General features: G+C 40.5%; 2 protein-coding genes across 5 annotated transcripts in view; one reads left to right on the top strand and one right to left on the bottom strand.

Moving 5' to 3' along the window:
* Positions 1–770: 770 nt before the first annotated feature.
* LOC137250082 (tRNA (guanine(26)-N(2))-dimethyltransferase-like) lies at positions 771–9488 on the bottom strand. 3 transcript variants are annotated; one of them, XM_067782345.1, is made up of 10 exons: positions 9213–9488; positions 8538–9104; positions 8037–8481; positions 7595–7972; positions 7356–7524; positions 6040–7169; positions 4994–5960; positions 4833–4932; positions 2017–2355; positions 771–1957 (listed from the first exon to the last, which is right to left on the bottom strand). In XM_067782345.1, the coding sequence occupies exons 3-6, from the start codon at positions 8045–8047 to the stop codon at positions 7014–7016; spliced, it is 714 nt and encodes a 237-aa protein (XP_067638446.1). In that variant the 5' UTR covers positions 8048–8481; positions 8538–9104; positions 9213–9488; the 3' UTR covers positions 771–1957; positions 2017–2355; positions 4833–4932; positions 4994–5960; positions 6040–7013. The 3 variants fall into 3 exon arrangements, with proteins under 3 accessions (XP_067638446.1, XP_067638447.1, XP_067638445.1); XM_067782346.1 differs by having other exon boundaries at positions 4768–4932; positions 8538–9488; XM_067782344.1 differs by having other exon boundaries at positions 8538–9488.
* Positions 9489–9902: 414 nt separating this feature from the next.
* Positions 9903–19420, top strand: part of cib (thymosin beta cib) — a 162510-nt gene continuing 152992 nt past the window's right edge. The window contains exon 1 of one of the 2 annotated variants that reach the window (XM_067782341.1): positions 9903–10036. In XM_067782341.1, the coding sequence (XP_067638442.1) occupies positions 9933–10036 (104 nt within the window). In that variant the 5' untranslated portion in view covers positions 9903–9932. Of the gene's footprint in view, positions 10132–19420 lie in introns of both variants that reach the window. The other variant, XM_067782342.1, reaches the window with a different exon arrangement.

The raw sequence follows: 19420 nt of genomic DNA, 5'->3' as shown, positions 1-19420 counted from the left end.
ATATTATTTTCGATTTTTTTCTTTTAGCATGGATCTTTGAAATGCTCTCTTTTTCATTTTTTAAGCTTATTTTTTATATGGTTTTCGCCGGTTGAAAATGGCAGAATTTAAAAAATAGCAAAACAACCGTGATAATCTTTTGATTGTCATATGACAGTCAGTAGTGACAACATGATTAAATCGGAAAAACTGTTCTCGCATACATAAAATTCCGTTGTGAATTATGTATCTGTCTCCCATGCATAATGGTATCTGCTGTATGTTCTTTTGTTCTGTACCAGGTGTCCGAAGCTTTCCAAGTTTGAGTCCTTTATCATGATTATAGGCTGTCGTTGGGAACATGAGGACATGCGTGAGCGAACAAAGGAACATACATAAACTTGAGTATCAATGTTTACCCTGCAAAAACGCTCCACGTCATTTTACTAGTCATTTTACGGTCATTGTGACTTTCTGCAGCGGTTATATTCATAGTCATGTTTGCATGGGCGTGATGAACCTTTGTGACGAAATTTTCCGTTTCGTTCCTATTAATGTGATCGTGCATTCCGCTCCCACTTATAGGATGTGAGCATAGCACTGTGCTGCTCACACACGTCACAATGCTCGTCAATTGGCGGTCATTTTTCCGTCATTTCACTCTACATTTTCGAGCAATTTGCCAATCAATTTTACTGCGGTTTTACCATTTATATAACCGCCATATAACGTGAATTTTACCTGCAGATTTACTTTACCTGGAACAGCCATATGAATAAAATATGAACCAATGAATTTTCAGTATTTATTATTTTCAATATTATTATATATGTACATGAAATTGGAACTTATATTAATCCAGTTCATATAAAACAGAAGAACTTTAATAATAAATAAACTCGCTTAATTGGTTTTTGTTTTCCAATCTCTTCTAAGCGAGCAATAAAATAATATTAAGCTTTAGACAAAACTCCAATTATTTGAATAATCTACAACTTAAGGCTTAGTAGAAATTCAGATCAAGAATATTCAAAGGTGTCGTGGATCCGATTGCTGTCGTAATTGATGAACTTAAAAATGTACGACTAGTAATTGAGTCAGACTTATTATTGTTCTAAATCTAATCATTCAAGCAATAATTCTGCAACCCATAGCAGGAGTATTGATTGGTTTCAAATCTAATTCCAACAGCAATCGTACCGCGACATACTTTATTATATATGCACATGAAATTGTAACTTAAATTAATACAGTTCATATAAAGAAAAGTAAGTACTTTAATAATAACATAAACTCTCTTAATTGGTTTTTGTTTTCCAATTGAAATCTTTTCTAAGCGGACAGAAAATAATTTTAAGCTTTAGAAAAAACTCAATTATTTGAATAATCTACAACTGAAAGCTTAGTAGAAATTCAGATTAGGTTTACTCTTTTTTCAGATCAAGAATATTCAAAGGTGTCGTAGAATCCGATTGCTATCGTAATTGATGAATTTAAAAATGTACGACTTGTAATTAAATCAGACTTATTATTGTTCTAAGTCTAATTATTCAAGCAATAATTCTACAACCCTTAGCAGGAGTATTGATTGGTTTCAAATCTAATTCCGACAGCAATCGTATCACATCCCTTATTATATATGTACGTGATATTGCAACTTAAATTAATACTGTTGATATAAAGAAAAGTAAATACTTTAATAATAAATAAACTCTCTTAATTGGTTTTTGTTTTCCAATTGAAATATTTTCCTGTGCAAGCACATCGCTAACCTGTGTTGGCAAAAGATATGATTATACTGTCTTCGATAGATAGTTGGACGAGCCGTTACTCGGCGAAGTAGATATGACCGTTGTGTCGGTGGCAGCTGTTACAACAGCAGTTTCTAACTTTACACCATCCGTACAGTGTGATGAATGCTTCACTGCCTTTTCCAATTGCTTGGCGCCAGCAATTTTTGCTGTTTGTAAAGCTTTAGCTGTAATCCAAATATATAGATGGGTTAAAGTGGTTTTCGTATGTTATTCAACAACTCACCCTATACCATCATCACAGCCTCCTCATCGATTTTGAATATGTGTACTGTTTCAGTATTCAGACCCAGTTCGTTTGATGCAATATTTTCGATTTGATGAATATGTATACTATCCGTTAGGCAGACAATTAGGTGCGTTCGATTCATTCATATACTGTGGGTATTTGAGCCGTAGACGCAATTGATATATTGTAACATTTGTAAACAGTTGGGTTTCTCTGCTGTCACCATCACCACTAGAGAGCTATTGAAGAAACTACACTCATAGATTTTTTCCACCTTGTCAGTTATTGATGGAGAAAATGCGAAAGCCATATTTACCATCCAATACGGAAATGGAACTGTGGAGGAAGAAACATTTTATAAAATTTAATAAAATCAATAAATGATAGTTGTGTTAAAATGGGGTAAAGTATCGTATGTTGAAGTATAGCGAAGTTTGAATAGGTCTCATTTTTCATTCTTAGAAACATGTACGAAGGTACCTCGTAAGATATTAAAAATCCTCAACGCTTTTTTGCAATAACTTAAAAAAAACTCGTATTCATCAAATTTCTGTTTTACTTCTACATATCAATAGCTACCTTTACCACCAGAAGGAGTCACTATTGCTTCTACACCTATGCTATTGTTTCCTACACCGATGAGCTTTGTAATAAAATAAACAGCTATCTCCCCAATCTCTCCAGTTTTGTCGCCTTGCGAAACCTGATTTTGTAACCAACCAAATCATCGGTGATCTTATTTAAAACATGGCCGCGCCAAATGTCGACCATATGACATTACCCTACCGACTGTCTTACACCTTAAACTTTTGGGTGTGACTTTCATCAGGATCTACATTTTAGTGAGCACGCAGCCGCAATTGTTCCGAGAATTCAGAGCCGTACCAAAATCCTCAAATCTCTCGCTGGCAGTACCTGGGGAAAGGATAAAGAAACGCTCATGACTACACACAAAGCAATTAGCCAGCCGATTAAGTGCTATGCGTCACCCATATGGTCGCCAAGCCTAAAAATTACCCACTGGAAGAAGCTACAGGCCTGCCAAAATACTGCTATCAGAATTGCCACGGGCTGTCTTCTTATGTCCCCAGAACACCATCTGCTTAATGAGGCGCGAATACTCCCCATCAGGGAGAGAAATGAGATGCTGACCAAACAGTTCCTGTTGAATACCCAGAAACCTGAGCATCCCAACAGACATCTGATTGGTCAACCAGCACCGCCTAGGGGCCTAAGGAGTTATCTCCGTAAGCATTTTGAGGAAATACGGCTCCTGAGAACCCAGCCGTATGAAGCGAAAAAACACAAGCAGGTCCTTGGTGAACTCCAAAAACAAGCGTCGGACCTTTATGCTAGGAATTGCCCGGTGAATCCAGTACTCAAAGAAAAGTATCCAAACCTCGCGGAAGAGGAACGCATACTCTCCAGAGAAAAGCGAGTCACTCTAGCTCAACTTCGTTCTGGATACTGTAACAGGTTACACTCTTACCTATCCAGAATCAACCCCGACATACAAAATGTATGCCCCGCTTGCAATGTGTCCCCACATGGCACCAACCATCTCTTTAATTGTAATGTGGAACCAACGCCTCTAACACCCCTTTCATTATGATCCCCCTGTCGAAACAGCAAGTTTCCTTGGACTCTCGTTAGAGGATATTGATGATAATTTCTGATCGGTCGCACCTATTGGATGGGGCGAAGCACTGCTACAATAACAACGTGTGAAAGATGGTTGCATCATTCGTTTGTTGCTCCCCGTTGCTTTGCTTATATTTTTTTTTCTCAATTTTAAATAAATTCGCAACAATAACTAAACTTTTAATTTGTTAACAAAAATAGAAATGCGCAACAAAATTTCAATTGGCAAATCAGCTGACTTCGAAGATTCGAAATTCCTATTCCCCAATTATTGTTCTCTCTAGGAGAAAAGAATTGGAGGAATTTTTCTGCGGTGCTATTAAGGCAATGACCTTTGACCTCGAGTAATTTTTTTTTAGCTCGAATAGGATAGATGGGGACTTTTAATTTTAATATTTTTATGGTAAACTAGAGGTCCTCACTAAAATTTGACTTTGTAGTAATTTTTGTTATTTTAATTGTCTAAATTAACCGTTCTAATATTAAAATCGCCACTCTCAATACAAATCAAAAAACAAGTATGAAAAAGTTGTTAACGTTACATTGCTTATGGATTCATTTTAAGAGTGCATTAAAAGAAAAAAGTTTTGTTAAGCACATTTTTAAAAAGGAAAGGAAAGGTCGGTAAAAATGAGACTTACCATATATTCATATCGGCTGCTGAGTGGAATATCACCAAATCTCGGCTGCCGTTCCAAAAACTTCCTTTCTCAGAATTCGTTTGAAGAACGCCCTATCTTAGAATTTGTTTCATAAACACTTCAGCTATTGTCAAAATGTGTTGTATTTGAGCTCAGATCGGTCATTTTTGAAGCCAAATCTGAGTTAGGGCATTCTTCAACCGAATTCTGTGATAGGGCTTTTCTAATATACGGGGTTATTCAAATATTTTCTGAGAAAGGTGCTTTTCGAAACGGCACCCGAGACCGGGTGATATTGTTGAGCAGTGCTTCGCCCCACCTAACTGCTACAACAACAACCGGGTGATATTCCAATCAGCAGGCGATATGGATATAAGGTTTCATTTAGTTGTCCCATTTTTACTGAGCTTTTGTTTTTGTGCCTTTCATTTTACGGATATGTTTAGATATAAGTTTTTTTATTAACTTTTAAAATAAGTCCATTTTTAACTGCCGGCCGTTCAAACTCTGAACCCTATTGTATATTCTTACGATTTCAATGAGAATGATTTCCCACACTCTGAGCACGAGTATGGTCGCTCGCCGGTATGCATACGTATATGGCGCTTTAGCTTAGATGAAGTTGTAAAATCTGTGAATTAACGATAAGTAAAATGAATATCATTTACAATCACAGTCTTATAAACCTTTACCCTTGTTGCAGAAATTGCACGTCTATTTTCGTTTGGGTTTTGGCGGCTGCTGATTTTAGTGGCCAAATTTTGCTTTAATTTAGCCTCCTCCTCCTTTAAGGCTGTCATATTTCGCTCCCGCGTTTCTGGATCTTCGTCTTTGTGCGTAGTTAAATGCGTACGTAACTCCGTAAAGTGATGGGCAAAACTCACATCTATGAATATTTTTGCCCAGATGTGTACGTAAATGCGACAGCACTGGATCGCTTACAGCAAAGGTGCATTCGCAGTATTCGCATTTGTATGGTTTTCCACCGGTATGAGTACGTATATGACGGCGTAGATTTAGAGTGTAGGTAAAGCTTTTTTTTAAAAGCTTGTTGTCGCTGAAGTTTCACTGCCTTTTTGAGCGCTTTGAAAGCTTATGTGTGATGATGCATCATCACCACCCAAAGAACTATTAGACTGATCTTCGCAATTTTTCTCTAGTATAGTAGATGGTCTGAGAAGTCTCACCATTTTCAAAGGTGAAGTTTGTAAAGTGGTATCGCCCACTATTGTGGAGTCCCACATTTTAGATGGCGCTTCAATATGTTGTTGTTGTTGTTGTTGTAGCGATACGGTTGCTCCCCGAAGGTTTAGGGAGTGATCGATGTGATGGTCCTTTGCCGTTTACAGATCCGGTACGCTCCGGTAACACAGCATCATTAAGGTGCTGGCCCGACCATCTCGGGAACGATTTATATGGCCACATTAAACCTTCAGGCCAATCCGGTATTTTAGTCGCCTCTTACGACAGGCATACCTACCGCGGGTATATTCTAACCCCTTGACCCGCTGGGGGGGGGGGGCGCTTCAATATCTTCTAGTAGTGTTACATCAATACTTTTTAAAGGAGTTTCATTATCCAATTGATGCTGCTCCTGTAGGCATAATTCATGCAATAGACGTTGCAGTGATTGTGCTTCTTCATCTATTTCTTGTAGTTCTAATATTATATTATTAAATTTATACCATATTATATTATTAAATCTTATCAACTTTCAATACGTTGTATATTCACTTACCTTGTTTACAAGGGATTTTAAAATAGTTTCCATCGGCGCTGCGCTTTTTAGCATCTTCTTTAACCATATCCTTGTTCTCGCTATGTATGTAATTAAATAGTGTGCTGTTAGGATCGGATGCTGTTTTATCACACAATATAGTTTCGTCACAAGATGCCTTAGTTGAAAAATTATAAGGAATCCTATTTATAGTGTTTGCATTGTTGGATTTATTTTCATCCTCCATTTCAAATAGTTTGTTCATTGCATTTCCGCTAACAGCAACGTTACTTTCGTGTTGATCCACATTCGCTACATGAGGAGCTGCGCGTGCTTCTAGCAAAGTTTGTAGATCCTCCTCTAAATCCAAGCTAAAGCGTTGACAAGATGCCGGCTCTTTAGCAGGCGTTTTAGCCTTTCTAAATGTGTTCGTGAATCGAGAAAAAAATGTTGAAGATATTGTTTGTATTAATTTTTAATAATAGGTTATATTACCATGCTAAAGTGATTTATCTTTTTAAAAGTAAAGTAATAAAGTTCTACAAGCTAGTAGCTACTTTTTAGTCAAAGATTTGGAAAAATTTCAAATTCTTATATATTAAGCAATTTTACTTCTTGACTTTTGCACGCCGATATTTATTTGCTTGAAATTTTTCCAATCCAGACATTTGTATTCAGGAAAATTGAAAAAGAGCAACAAATATCCAAGTTATATTTTGTTGAACCACAGCAGACAAGGCGCGGTAATCTTCCAGGGTTTTCGTTACGAAATATCTTTTCCAGATAAGCTTATACCACTTGAGCACGCTACGTTGTGTTATTATTTTATCCAATAGTTTCTTAATGGTTGCCCCATCATTTGAAATTGTGGCCTTACCACTGGAATCAAAAATATGCTTGTCCATATTACGTGAACCCAATGTAGAGCGTACAGCGTCCACAATTGAATGCGAGGTATTGATGTTGGATATGATGAATATTTTTTACATAAAAACTCATGTACCCAATACAAGTTCAGGCATACCGCCGATAACACACCTTTTAAACGACGTTGTGTCCAAATCACTTAGCGGTTTTTCTTGTATGATTTGTAGAAATTCTTCAACAAACGTTGGATCATGTATGGGATGCGACCAAAGTGGACCGCCCATCTATATTTGGGAATATAAGAAACAATTTGGTGTGAACAATTGGTGCCAGTTAACCCTCTGAAAAGGCGACTGACGCGCCTTTTTGAACGGACATAACCGTTTAAACGGTTAAGCACCAATTAAGTAAGAAGGAAAAAATTTGATTTATTCGAGTTTAAATACTTAAGTGAGATAGCTGAAACTTACATGATGTTTATCACCGCAATGCGCACAATTTGAATTAACTTTTGGTCCTGTTGGTATACCGAATTTTTCTTCCGCATTGCCTTTATCTGAGATCTTGCTTTTTACAATACCCATAGGCTGTAGCGTATAGGTATCACAACCAGTGCATTGAAATACCATTAATTGTTTGCTGTGTTCATAATATAAAGATATGGTAAGTAATTGGATTGTGGTAAAAGGCCAAAATGCTGTATACCAACCTCATGCTATATTTACACTTCGCTTGACTACTATGCATACGCACAAATACGCGTATATAAAAATTGGCAGAAATGCTCAAAAGTGGCTCAATATATTTTCCATAACGATTAGAGTGCGTTTCAATGCAATGCAATAGTATACGCAATCCCATCTCATGGAAGCATTTCATACGCAAAGGCACAGAACTATATTTGGCATTGCAGGCTTCAGGCGTATTGCCTGCCAGCACAGCCATATCATTCGCAGTTACAAGTAATGAACCCCCACTCGTCAGTGATTGTATAGCGCCATCCAGAAAGCGATTCGGACAACCATAAGGATCTAGGTCTATAATATCGAAACGCTTCTCATATGAAGTTGAAAGGTACATGAGAGTCCTATTGCGAATTTTATTATTGATTATTACAGTTAAATCACTAGCTATTGATTCGTATATCAAACCTATATTGCATCCCCTTCGCTTGGCACAATTAAATGTTCCACTCCATTGTGTCGCATATTTACGCTAATGGAATCTACTGCCACCTTAGATAGATCATTTGCAGCAATTTCACGCACGCCTGCTACTTCTTTTGCATAACTTATGCTACGTAAACTTGTTGTAGCAAGCGCTTCCAATATTCGCAGTCCATCGTCGTATTTTACACCACCAACCGTGTATGGTTTCTTGTCATTAGCATTGCTTGCTTTCTTTTGTATTTTGTGGATTTTTATGCGCCGCCGCTTCCCGCTCTCTTATCAACCGCTTTGAGTATACATTAAGTACTGAAATACTTAAATCACGATTAAATTCGTGTACTGGATTGTAGAATACGGCCCCGCCGGCAATAATTTCTGTAGTGCTTTCTTTGATCACACGTTCGGGTGCTTTGTCGTTCGTAGCGATCTGTTAATTCATAAAATTTAGGGCGATTTTGTTAATAACGCGAAACATATATTTACCTTATTTTCAGATATTTCCTCAACTTCCATTTTGGCTTTAAACTGCTGTGCATCCAAGTTTTTGTTATCAGCTGTTCGGTGGTGGCATACGCTGGCTGCTGCTTTCGTTGAACAGTGAATCGTGGAAACTGTTTCAACAGAGGAAATATTTAAGCAATAAAGATGCACAACACTGTTTTTTTATAAATCAACGATGACAGCCAGCCTTGGGAGGTTGTTGCTGCTGCTATCGTGGCCTTGCATTACCCGGTTGCTGTTGTGGTATATACCTTGGTATAACTGGATGTGACGTCATTGCCCCACCTGGTCCAGTTGATGCGGACCACGAACAACAACCACCACGACCTACACTGTTTGGGTTCACTTTGCTGTTGCAAACACACCTCCGTCACAATAATTAATGGAGACCATGGAGGGGTATCTCAACAAGAGAGGCTATTTTATTGCACACATAGCCGTTTTTTTACACCGAAGTTTCTAATCTTTTTTTTTCAATTTTGGATAATAAATCTTAATGGTAACAAGAATTTTTTTCTTGTATGTATGTGGAAATCAAAATTTACTATTCTGCATTAGAATTGCTCACGATTATTTATACTATGCTATTACATATTTCACTTTCTTTCTTTATAAACATGCACACATTGATATGAGTTTTTTTTTGCTAAAACACACTTTAGTAGACCAAAAAATATTAAAGAATGCGTATATTAATTTCTGTAAAATGTAAATCACACAAATTGAAAAAATTTTCCACTTTTCTGCAGAATTAGAAATGGCGGATTTTTCGCACGCAAAAATGACGTATTTTGCTATCCCTTTGAAAATAATAGGTGCGAGAGAGCACGATACATTGTGGGAAAGCAAAATTTGTCAGCATGCTATTTCATTTGCACAATTTTTCATTCCAAATCGTCACCCCTGTCAAAAATTCGTGTGGCTGTGTGCGTTTTTGGTCACACGATTTTTGCAGGGTACGTCATCGCAGGATCAGCATTGTCAACTACAAGTGTGAGTGTATTAGTACAACTAACAGCGTTTCTTGTAGGGTGCTGAAGCCTTTAGTGCAATCGGTTTGACAAAAAGCAAAGCACTTCGATTACAAGCCAACCTAATAAAACCGCACTGCGTTTTCTTAGCGCACGCAAACAACCGGCGTTTTTTGCCCTAACCCAAATAAGCATGTGTGCAAACGTCAAATCTAAATGTCACGCAAAACAAAAATTGGAAATCGAGTTTGGTTTTCACGCAGCAAATTCAATTTGAGTTGCTCTCATACAAGTTGCATGTGCATGAGTCATTTTTGACAGAAAATGACTTGCGTGCGTTTATATTAGGTTGGCTTGTTAGTGTGGGGAAAAAAGGCATGATGGGTTCTTTGTATACGTTAAGTAAATGTTAATGTTTCCTGCCCGTCGGGAAAGGTCGCATATAACTTTGTTTTTTTTTTGTTTTAATTTTTGCCAAAAGATACATTTTGGAGTTACGAGTATTGAGACGTGAGTAATCGATTTTTATTAAAGGAGTGGCCAAAAAGTATATAGGTTACTATAGTTGGAGATAAGCTTTAAAACAGAAAATCAAACATTTTCGTGTAAGTATGATTGTGTTAAAATTATTGCAAAAAATGTTTGTTGCTGACATTTATTTCATCGGAGACGCACTTTGCAATAACTTTCATTGTTCCGTGTTGCTTTCAAGGCTATGAATTTCTTGTATTGGCATATCATATAGCTTGAAATATATCTATGATGTTTTGGTTGAAATCTTTATGTTTGTTTACCCAAACTTCGAATAACGCATATAATTTGAATATTTGCTTTCACAACATATGTATCACACTTAAACCAAAATCGGTCACAACTTCACGGATACTAAATGTTCAGGAAGTAAGAAGAAAACTTTAGTAATGTTCTACAAGTCGGCGCACTACCCTAATTTTTAAATATTAAATTTAAAAAGTCGAATTAAAAATTGAGTAATTCTATACGACAGCATGACACTGCTAATACGCGTCCATAAATATCAAGAGAGGTCAAAATCCGAAACCGGAAAAGAAAAATTTTATCAGACCAATTCTAACTAAATATTCTCGCGGATTTTTTATTCCCGCCGAAAAATTCCTCCAATTCTTTTCTCCTAGGGAGAAGAATAATTGGGGAATGGCAATTTCGAATTTTCGAAGTCAGTTGTTTTGTCAATTGAAATATCGTTGCGCGTTTCTTATTTTGTTAAAAAAATTTTAAAGTTTAATTATTGTTGTCAATTTGTTTGAAATTAAGAAATAAGGTATAAACAATGCACATTATTGCAATTCATGTGGTATTCACTGAAATGAGTAATGAATTGGTGCCACAGCAACATCAACAGAGGAGCATAAGGAGACCGGCGGGATAACACAAATCCGCCGGAGTTGCCTGCATTCATTCTGCAAAGCAATTTTCTGGCGGCCAAGTCGAGTTGAGTTCGCCTTTCGCCATATGCCAAAATCTATTTAAGCCCTTTTAAAAAATCCTTGCGCAATTTCTGGATGGCTGCATCAAATATGCGAAGAGCTCTTCCGTTGCTTATGATGTATTTTTCGACTTAAAATAAAGAATATTGTGGTTGTTGTTGTTGTTGTTGTTGTTGTTGTTGTTGTTGTTGTAGCAGTGCTTCGCCCCACCTAACAGACGCGACCGATCACAAACTGTCATCAATATCCTCTAACGGGAGTCCAAGGAAACTTGCTGTTTCAACAGGGGTGGACCATAGGGAAAGGGGTGTTAGAGGCGTTGGTTCCACATTACAATTAAACAGATGGTTGGTGTCATGTGGGGACACATTGCAAGCGGGGCATACATTTTGTATGTCGGGGTTGATTCTGGATAGGTAAGAGTTTAACCTGTTACAGTATCCAGAACGAAGTTGAGCCAGAGTGACACGCGTTTCCCTGGGGAGTATGCGTTCCTCTTCCGCAAGTTTTGGATACTTTACTTTGAGTACTGGGTTCACCGGGCAATTCCCGGCATAAAGGTCCGACGCCTGTTTGTGGAGTTCACCAAGGACCTGCTTGTGTTTTTTCGCTTCATACGGCTGTGTTCTCAGATGCCGTATTTCCTCAAAATGCTTACGGAGATGACTCCTTAAGCCCCTAGGCGGTGCTGGCTCGTCAATCAGATGTCTGTTGGGATGCCCAGGTTTCTGGGTATTCAACAGGAACTGTTTGGTCAGCATCTCGTTTCTTTCCCTGATGGGGAGTATTCTCCCCTCATTATGTAGATGGTGTTCTGGGGACATAAGAAGACAGCCCGTGGCAATTCTGAGAGCAGTATTTTGGCAGGCCTGTAGCTTCTTCCAGTGGGTAATTTTTAGGCTTGGCGACCATATGGGTGACGCGTAGCACGTAATCGGCTGGCTAATTGCTTTGTATGTAGTCATGAGCGTTTCTTTATCTTTTCCCCAGGTACTGCCAGCAAGGGATTTGAGGATTTTGTTACGGCTCTGAATTCTCGGAACAATTGCGGCTGCGTGCTCACCAAAATGTAGATCCTGATCAAACGTCACACCCAAGATTTTGGGTTGTAGGACAGTCGGTAGCGTAGAGCCATCGACGTGGATGTTCAAAATGGTCGACATTTGGGACGTCCATGTTGTAAATAAGGTCGCGGAAGATTTAGTCGGTGATAATGCCAGGTTTCGCGAGGCGAAAAAACTGGAGAGATCAGGGAGGTAGCCGTTTATTTTGTTGCATAGCTCATCGATCTGTGGGCCTGGGCCTGTGGCCATTACTGTGCAGTCATCGGCGTAGGAAACGATTGTGACTCCTTCCGGTGGTGAAGGTAGCTTAGATATGTAGAAATTAAACAAAAGTGGGGATAGGACACCACCCTGTGGCACCCCTTGCTTAATTCTCCTTGGCTTTGATGTTTCGTTTCTAAATAGCACCGATGCCTGCCGACCACCCAGATAATTTGCGGTCCACCTTTTAAGACATGGGAGAAGGGTAGACCCTTCCAGGTCTTGCAGTAACGAGCCATGGTTGACCGTATCAAAAGCTTTTGATAGGTCTAGCGCTACGAGTACTGTTCTATGGTGGGGGTTTTGATTTAAACCGCAATTTATCTGGGTGCTAATGGCATTTAGCGCGGAGGTAGTGCTATGGAGTTTTCTGAAGCCATGCTGATGGGAGGCTAGTTGCAAATTTGCTTGGAAATAAGGGAGCAAAATGGCTTCGAGCGTCTTTGCTACTGGCGATAGGAGAGATATCGGACGATACGACTCTCCTATGTTAGCTGGTTTACCAGGCTTTAGTAGCGGGACCACCTTGGCCATTCTCCATTTCTCGGGTATGACAAAGGTGGAAAGGGACAGGTTGAAGACCTGCGCTAAATATTTGAAACCCTCTTTCCCTAGGCTTTTAAGCATCGGCATGGCTATGCCGTCTGGGCCCACTGCTTTGGATGGTTTAGCGCGACCAATTGTGGTTGTTGTTGTTGTTGTTGTATTAACAGTGAGAATATTGTGGTAGAATGTAAATACATATTTTAGCACAAATTTGTACAAATAAGTGTTCTTCCTTAAAATAACCAATTTCCTTTAACTATTTTGATGCATTCCCTTTAATTTAACTAGTGAAAAAACTCCTATGAAATGGCAGAGAAATCTCCCTCACATTCATAATCAGACCAATTCTAAATATTCTCGCGGATTTTTTTATTCCCGCGGAAAAATTCTTCCAATTCTGTTCTGCTAGGGAGAATAATAATTGGGGAATAGGAATTTCGAAGTCAGCTGTTTTGTCAATTGAAATTTCGTGGACATTTCTTCTTTTGTTTAAAAAATTTAAAAGTTTAATCATTGTTGCAAATTTGTTGGAAATTAAGAAGTAAAATATAAACAATGCACAGTATTTATTGCATTTCATGTGGTATTCACTGAAATGAGTAATGAATTGATGGCACAGCAACATCAACAGCGGAACATACGAAGAAGACGGCCGCATAATACAAATCGGCTGGAGTTGCCTGCTTTCATTCAGCAATCAATTTTCTGGCGGCCAAGTTGAGTTGAATTCGTCCTTCGTCATATGCCAAAATCTATTTAAGCCTTATTAAAAAATCCTTGCCCAATTTCTGGATGGCTGCATCAAATATGTATACCAAGAGCTCTACCGTTGCTTATGATATACTTTTCGACTTAAAATAAAGAATATTGTGGTTGTAGTTGTTGTTGTATTAACAGTGAGAATATTTTGGTAGAATGTAAATACATATTTTAGCACACATTTGACAAATAAGTGCTCCTTCTTAAAAGAACCAATTTCCTTTAACTATTTTGATGCATTCCCTTTAAATTAACAAGTGAAAAAACTCCTATGAAATGGCAGAGAAATCTCCGTCTCCCTCACATTCATAATACCTACTTTTCTCCCATAACCGGTTTCCGCTTTTTCGAACATTGTTCAGAATAGGAGGAAAGGGAGAAGTGAAAAAACTCACAAGGAATTTGTATTTAGAATACGAGGAATCCGAGAAGGGAAAAAACTCGCACGGAATTTTGGTTTAGAATTGGGATGAATACCTTCTTTTCTCCCATAACCGGTTTCCGCTTTTTCGAACATTGTTCAGAATAGGAGGAAAGCGAGAAGTGAAAAAACTCACAAGGAATTTTTATTTAGACGAGGAATGGGAGAAGGGAAAAAACTCGCACGGAATTTTCGTTTAGAATTGGGCTGTATATGTATGTCCGGAGATATTTGCAGTTGAAGTTGGCGATTTTCATTTGGTGGTGTAATGCTAACATTGTGAACATAAGTGTTTTGCGCGGATATAGTTTTGGTCTCCAAACCGGTGTTGGACCCACCCAGGGTAATTTTTTATAAGCGCGGCCGAAGGCCTCCAATGCAGAAAAGTGTTCTGAGCAAAAATACTGTGGATCCCATCCCCCGTTTTAGTAAAGTATTTGGGGTATTGTGGTATAAGCGGTAATCATGGTGGAATAACCTGGAGAAGAAGCCTTGAATTTTCTCGCTCTAAATTCTTTGTTCTGTCATTCGGCTATCTGAACAATTTTCATCAATGTTGTCCCCGAAAAAGTGTTGTTTTTTTTGCATTGTTTAGGAGGAAAATATGCTACTTTTAGTACTTTTTTCACATACAGTAGTAGGTGAATGCCGATGGACCTTTACTGGATTTAATTACAGAGATTCAGCATTTGGGTATCTTTGGTGTTGGCTTCCATAAGTAAGGCTGTGCTAAACTATTACTTTCATATTGTTGATGTTTCCATTATATATTGTAACGAATTTAGTGCAATTCCGCTTATTTGCAACCTACTATCGTTCGCATCGCTAAACTGTTGAATAAATAACTCTAATATTCAATAATGCAAAATGGCCTTTATTAAAGTACTTCCCAATAACACTGATACTTCACAACCAATAGCTTACTTAAATCAAACTGATTACTGATTACTCAGCTTTAACTCCTTTTATACTCTGTGATGTCTCGTTCGCATACTTCTAGGCGTTTATATCTTCTAGAATTTACGACTTGTTTACCAGCTATAAACTCATCAGCTATAATTACAGATGCACGATGTTTATAAATTGTACCGAAAATCCAGAGCCGTAATAAAATCCTCAAATCCCTTGCTGGCAGTACTTGGGGAAAAGACAAAGAAACGCTCAATACCACATACAAAGCAATTGGCTAGCCGATTGCATGCTACGCGTCCCCTATATGGTCGACAAGCCTAAAAATTACCCACTGGAATAAGCTACAGGCCTGCCAAAATACTGCTCTCAGAACCGCCACGGGCTGTCTTCTTATGTCCCCAGAACACTATCTCCATAAAGAGGCGAGAAAACTCCATCAGAGATAGAAATGAGATGCTAGCCAAACAGTTCCTGTTGAATACCCAGAAACCTGGGCATCCCAACAGCCATCTGATTGATGAGCCAACACCGCCTAGGGACTTAAGGAGTCATCTCCGTAAGCATTTTGAGGAAATACGGCACCTGAGAACTCAGCCGTATGAAGCAAAAAACACAAGCAGGTCCTTGGTGAACTCCAAAAACAGGCGTCGGCGAGCGTTACAGAAAAACGCACTTTCATAAACTTTAAAAAAGGAAAGTGGGAGGAATACAAATCTTTTACAGACAACCTCTTTGCTGCCCTCCCTATCCCGACTGATGCCCGCCAAGGGGAGCGTGCTTTCCGCAAGGTCATTGAATCCGCCTCGGCACGTTTCATTCCCGCCGGGGGAATTCCCGAAATTCGGCCCACTTCCCGGCGGAGGCCGCAAATTTAGCGAGAGAACGTGACCTTATAAGACAGCTCGACCCAGGCGACCCCAAATATGGGATATAAACCAACGCATCAGATTGCTTGTGTGTGAATACAAGCGGACAAAATGGGAGGAGCACCTAAGAGGTTGTAACCTCTCTGCTGGTGTGGGTAAACTTTGGTCCACCGTAAAGTCCCTATCGAATCCGTCTAAGCACAAAGACAAAGTTTCCATCGCCGTTGGCGATAAAGTGCTGTCGGATGCGAAAAAATGCGCGAACGCTTTCTGCCAACAATATATAATGCATTCTACGGTCGACGAAGATAGACGGAGGGCCAACAGACACGCACATAAACACAAATTCAGCGCGTCACCAAACACCATCACCGCTAAAGAGGTTGAGGACGCCATTGGTCACGCTAAACCATCCAAAGCAGTGGGCCCAGACGGCATAGCCATGCCGATGCTTAAAAGCCTAGAGAAAGAGGGTTCCAAATATTTAGCGCATGTCTTCAACCTGTCTCTTTCTTCCTTTGTCATACCCGAAAAATGGAAAATGGCCAAGGTGGTCCCGCTACTAAAGCCTGGGAAATCAGCTAACATAGCAGAGTTGTTGTTGTTGTTGTAGCAGTGCTTCGCCCCACCTAACAGACGCGACCGATCACAAACTGTCATCAATATCCTCTAACGGGAGTCCAAGGAAACTTGCTGTTTCAACAGGGGTGGACCATAGGGAAAGGGGTGTTAGAGGCGTTGGTTCCACATTACAATTAAAGAGATGGTTGGTGTCATGTGGGGACACATTGCAAGCGGGGCATACATTTTGTATGTCGGGGTTGATTCTGGATAGGTAAGAGTTTAACCTGTTACAGTATCCAGAACGAAGTTGAGCCAGAGTGACACGCGTTTCCCTGGGGAGTATGCGTTCCTCTTCCGCAAGTTTTGGATACTTTACTTTGAGTACTGGGTTCACCGGGCAATTCCCGGCATAAAGGTCCGACGCCTGTTTGTGGAGTTCACCAAGGACCTGCTTGTGTTTTTTCGCTTCATACGGCTGTGTTCTCAGATGCCGTATTTCCTCAAAATGCTTACAGAGATGACTCCTTAAGCCCCTAGGCGGTGCTGGCTCGTCAATCAGATGTCTGTTGGGATGCCCAGGTTTCTGGGTATTCAACAGGAACTGTTTGGTCAGCATCTCGTTTCTTTCCCTGATGGGGAGTATTCTCGCCTCATTATGTAGATGGTGTTCTGGGGACATAAGAAGACAGCCCGTGGCAATTCTGAGAGCAGTATTTTGGCAGGCCTGTAGCTTCTTCCAGTGGGTAATTTTTAGGCTTGGCGACCATATGGGTGACGCGTAGCACGTAATCGGCTGGCTAATTGCTTTGTATGTAGTCATGAGCGTTTCTTTATCTTTTCCCCAGGTACTGTGCCAGCAAGGGATTTGAGGATTTTGTTACGGCTCTGAATTCTCGGAACAATTGCGGCTGCGTGCTCACCAAAATGTAGGTCCTGATCAAACGTCACACCCAAGATTTTGGGGTGTAGGACAGTCGGTAGCGTAGAGCCATCGACGTGGATGTTCAAAATGGTCGACATTTGGGACGTCCATGTTGTAAATAAGGTCGCGGAAGATTTAGTCGGTGATAATGCCAGGTTTCGCGAGGCGAAAAAACTGGAGAGATCAGGGAGGTAGCCGTTTATTTTGTTGCATAGCTCATCGATCTGTGGGCCTGGGCCTGTGGCCATTACTGTGCAGTCATCGGCGTAGGAAACGATTGTGACTCCTTCCGGTGGTGAAGGTAGCTTAGATATGTAGAAATTGAACAAAAGTGGGGATAGGGCACCACCCTGTGGCACCCCTTGTTTAATTCTCCTTGGCTTTGATGTTTCGTTTCTAAATAGCACCGATGCCTGCCGACCGCCCAGATAATTTGCGGTCCACCTTTTAAGACATGGGGGAAGGGTAGACCCTTCCAGGTCTTGCAGTAACGAGCCATGGTTGACCGTATCAAAAGCTTTTGATAGGTCTAGCGCTACGAGTACTGTTCTATGGTGGGGGTTTTGATTTAAACCGCAATTTATCTGGGTGCTAATGGCATTTAGCGCGGAGGTAGTGCTATGGAGTTTTCTGAAGCCATGCTGATGGGAGGCTAGTTGCAAATTTGCTTGGAAATAAGGGAGCAAAATGGCTTCGAGCGTCTTTGCTACTGGCGATAAGAGAGATATCGGACGATACGACTCTCCTATGTTAGCTGGTTTACCATGCTTTAGTAGCGGGACCACCTTGGCCATTCTCCATTTCTCGGGTATGACAAAGGTGGAAAGAGACAGGTTGAAGACCTGCGCTAAATATTTGAAACCCTCTTTCCCTATGCTTTTAAGCATCGGAATGGCTATGCCGTCTGGGCCCACTGCTTTGGATGGTTTAGCGCAACCAATGGCGTCCTCAACCTCTTTAGCGGTGATGGTGATTGGTGACGCGCTGAATTTGTGTTTATGTGCGTGTCTGTTGGCCCTCCGTCTAACTTTGTCGACCGTGGAATGCATTATATATTGTCGGCAGAAAGCGCTCGCGCATTTTTTCGCATCCGACAGCACTTGGTCGCCAAAGGCGATGGAAACTTTGTCTTTGTGCTTGGTCGGATTCGATAGGGACTTTACGGTGGACCAAAGTTTACCCACACCGGTAGAGAGGTTACAACCTCTTAGGTGCTCCTCCCATTTCGCCCGCTTGTGTTCATCCACAAGCAATCTGATGCGTTGGTTTATATCCCTTATTTGGGGGTCGCCTGGATCAAGCTGCCTTATAAGGTCACGTTCTCTCGCTAAGTTTGCGGCCTCCGCCGGGAAGTGGGGCCGGATTTCGGGAATTCTCCCGGCGGGAATGAAACGTGCCGAGGCGGATTCAATGACCTTGCGGAAGGCACGCTCCCCTTGGCGGGCATCAGTCGGGATAGGGAGGGCAGCAAAGAGGTTGTCTGTAAAGGATTTATATTCTTCCCACTTTCCTTTTTTAAAGTTTATGAAAGTGCGTTTTTCGGTGACGATGAAGTCGGCGGTACGCTCGAGCGAAACAAGTATAGGCAGGTGGTCGGATGCCAATGATACCATCGGCTGCCAGTTGACGCAGTTTACGAGTTCTGCGCTCACGATTGAGATATCTGGCGAACTGTGACAGCTTCCTACCATACGTGTGGGGGCGTCTGCGTTTATTGTGCAGAACGTCGTTTCTTCTATTTGATCCGCCAACATCTCGCCCCTACTGTCCGCCCGCAAATTTGAGTGCCATAGATCATGATGGGCATTGAAGTCACCTAAAATAATGCGATTGTTTCCAGTGAGTAAGGCTCTGATATTAGGGCGGTATCCACCGGGACAACAGGTGGCAGGGGGGATGTAGATGTTGATGATTTCTAGGTTTGCATCGCCTGACCGGACAGATAGACCTTGACGTTCTAAGACGTTGTCCCTGCGGTCGATGCCAGGATCATATATGTGATATTGCACAGAGTGGTGTATTATAAACGCGAGGCCGCCTCCATTTCCGCTCTCGCGATCTTTTCTGTGGACATTATACCCAGAGCAGGTCTGCAATGCAGATCGTGCTGTGA

The sequence above is a fragment of the Eurosta solidaginis genome, chromosome 4 (assembly GCF_040869045.1).
Source record: "Eurosta solidaginis isolate ZX-2024a chromosome 4, ASM4086904v1, whole genome shotgun sequence".
Classification (NCBI taxonomy): domain Eukaryota; kingdom Metazoa; phylum Arthropoda; class Insecta; order Diptera; family Tephritidae; genus Eurosta; species Eurosta solidaginis.
This window is presented reverse-complemented; position numbering and strand designations above follow the sequence as displayed.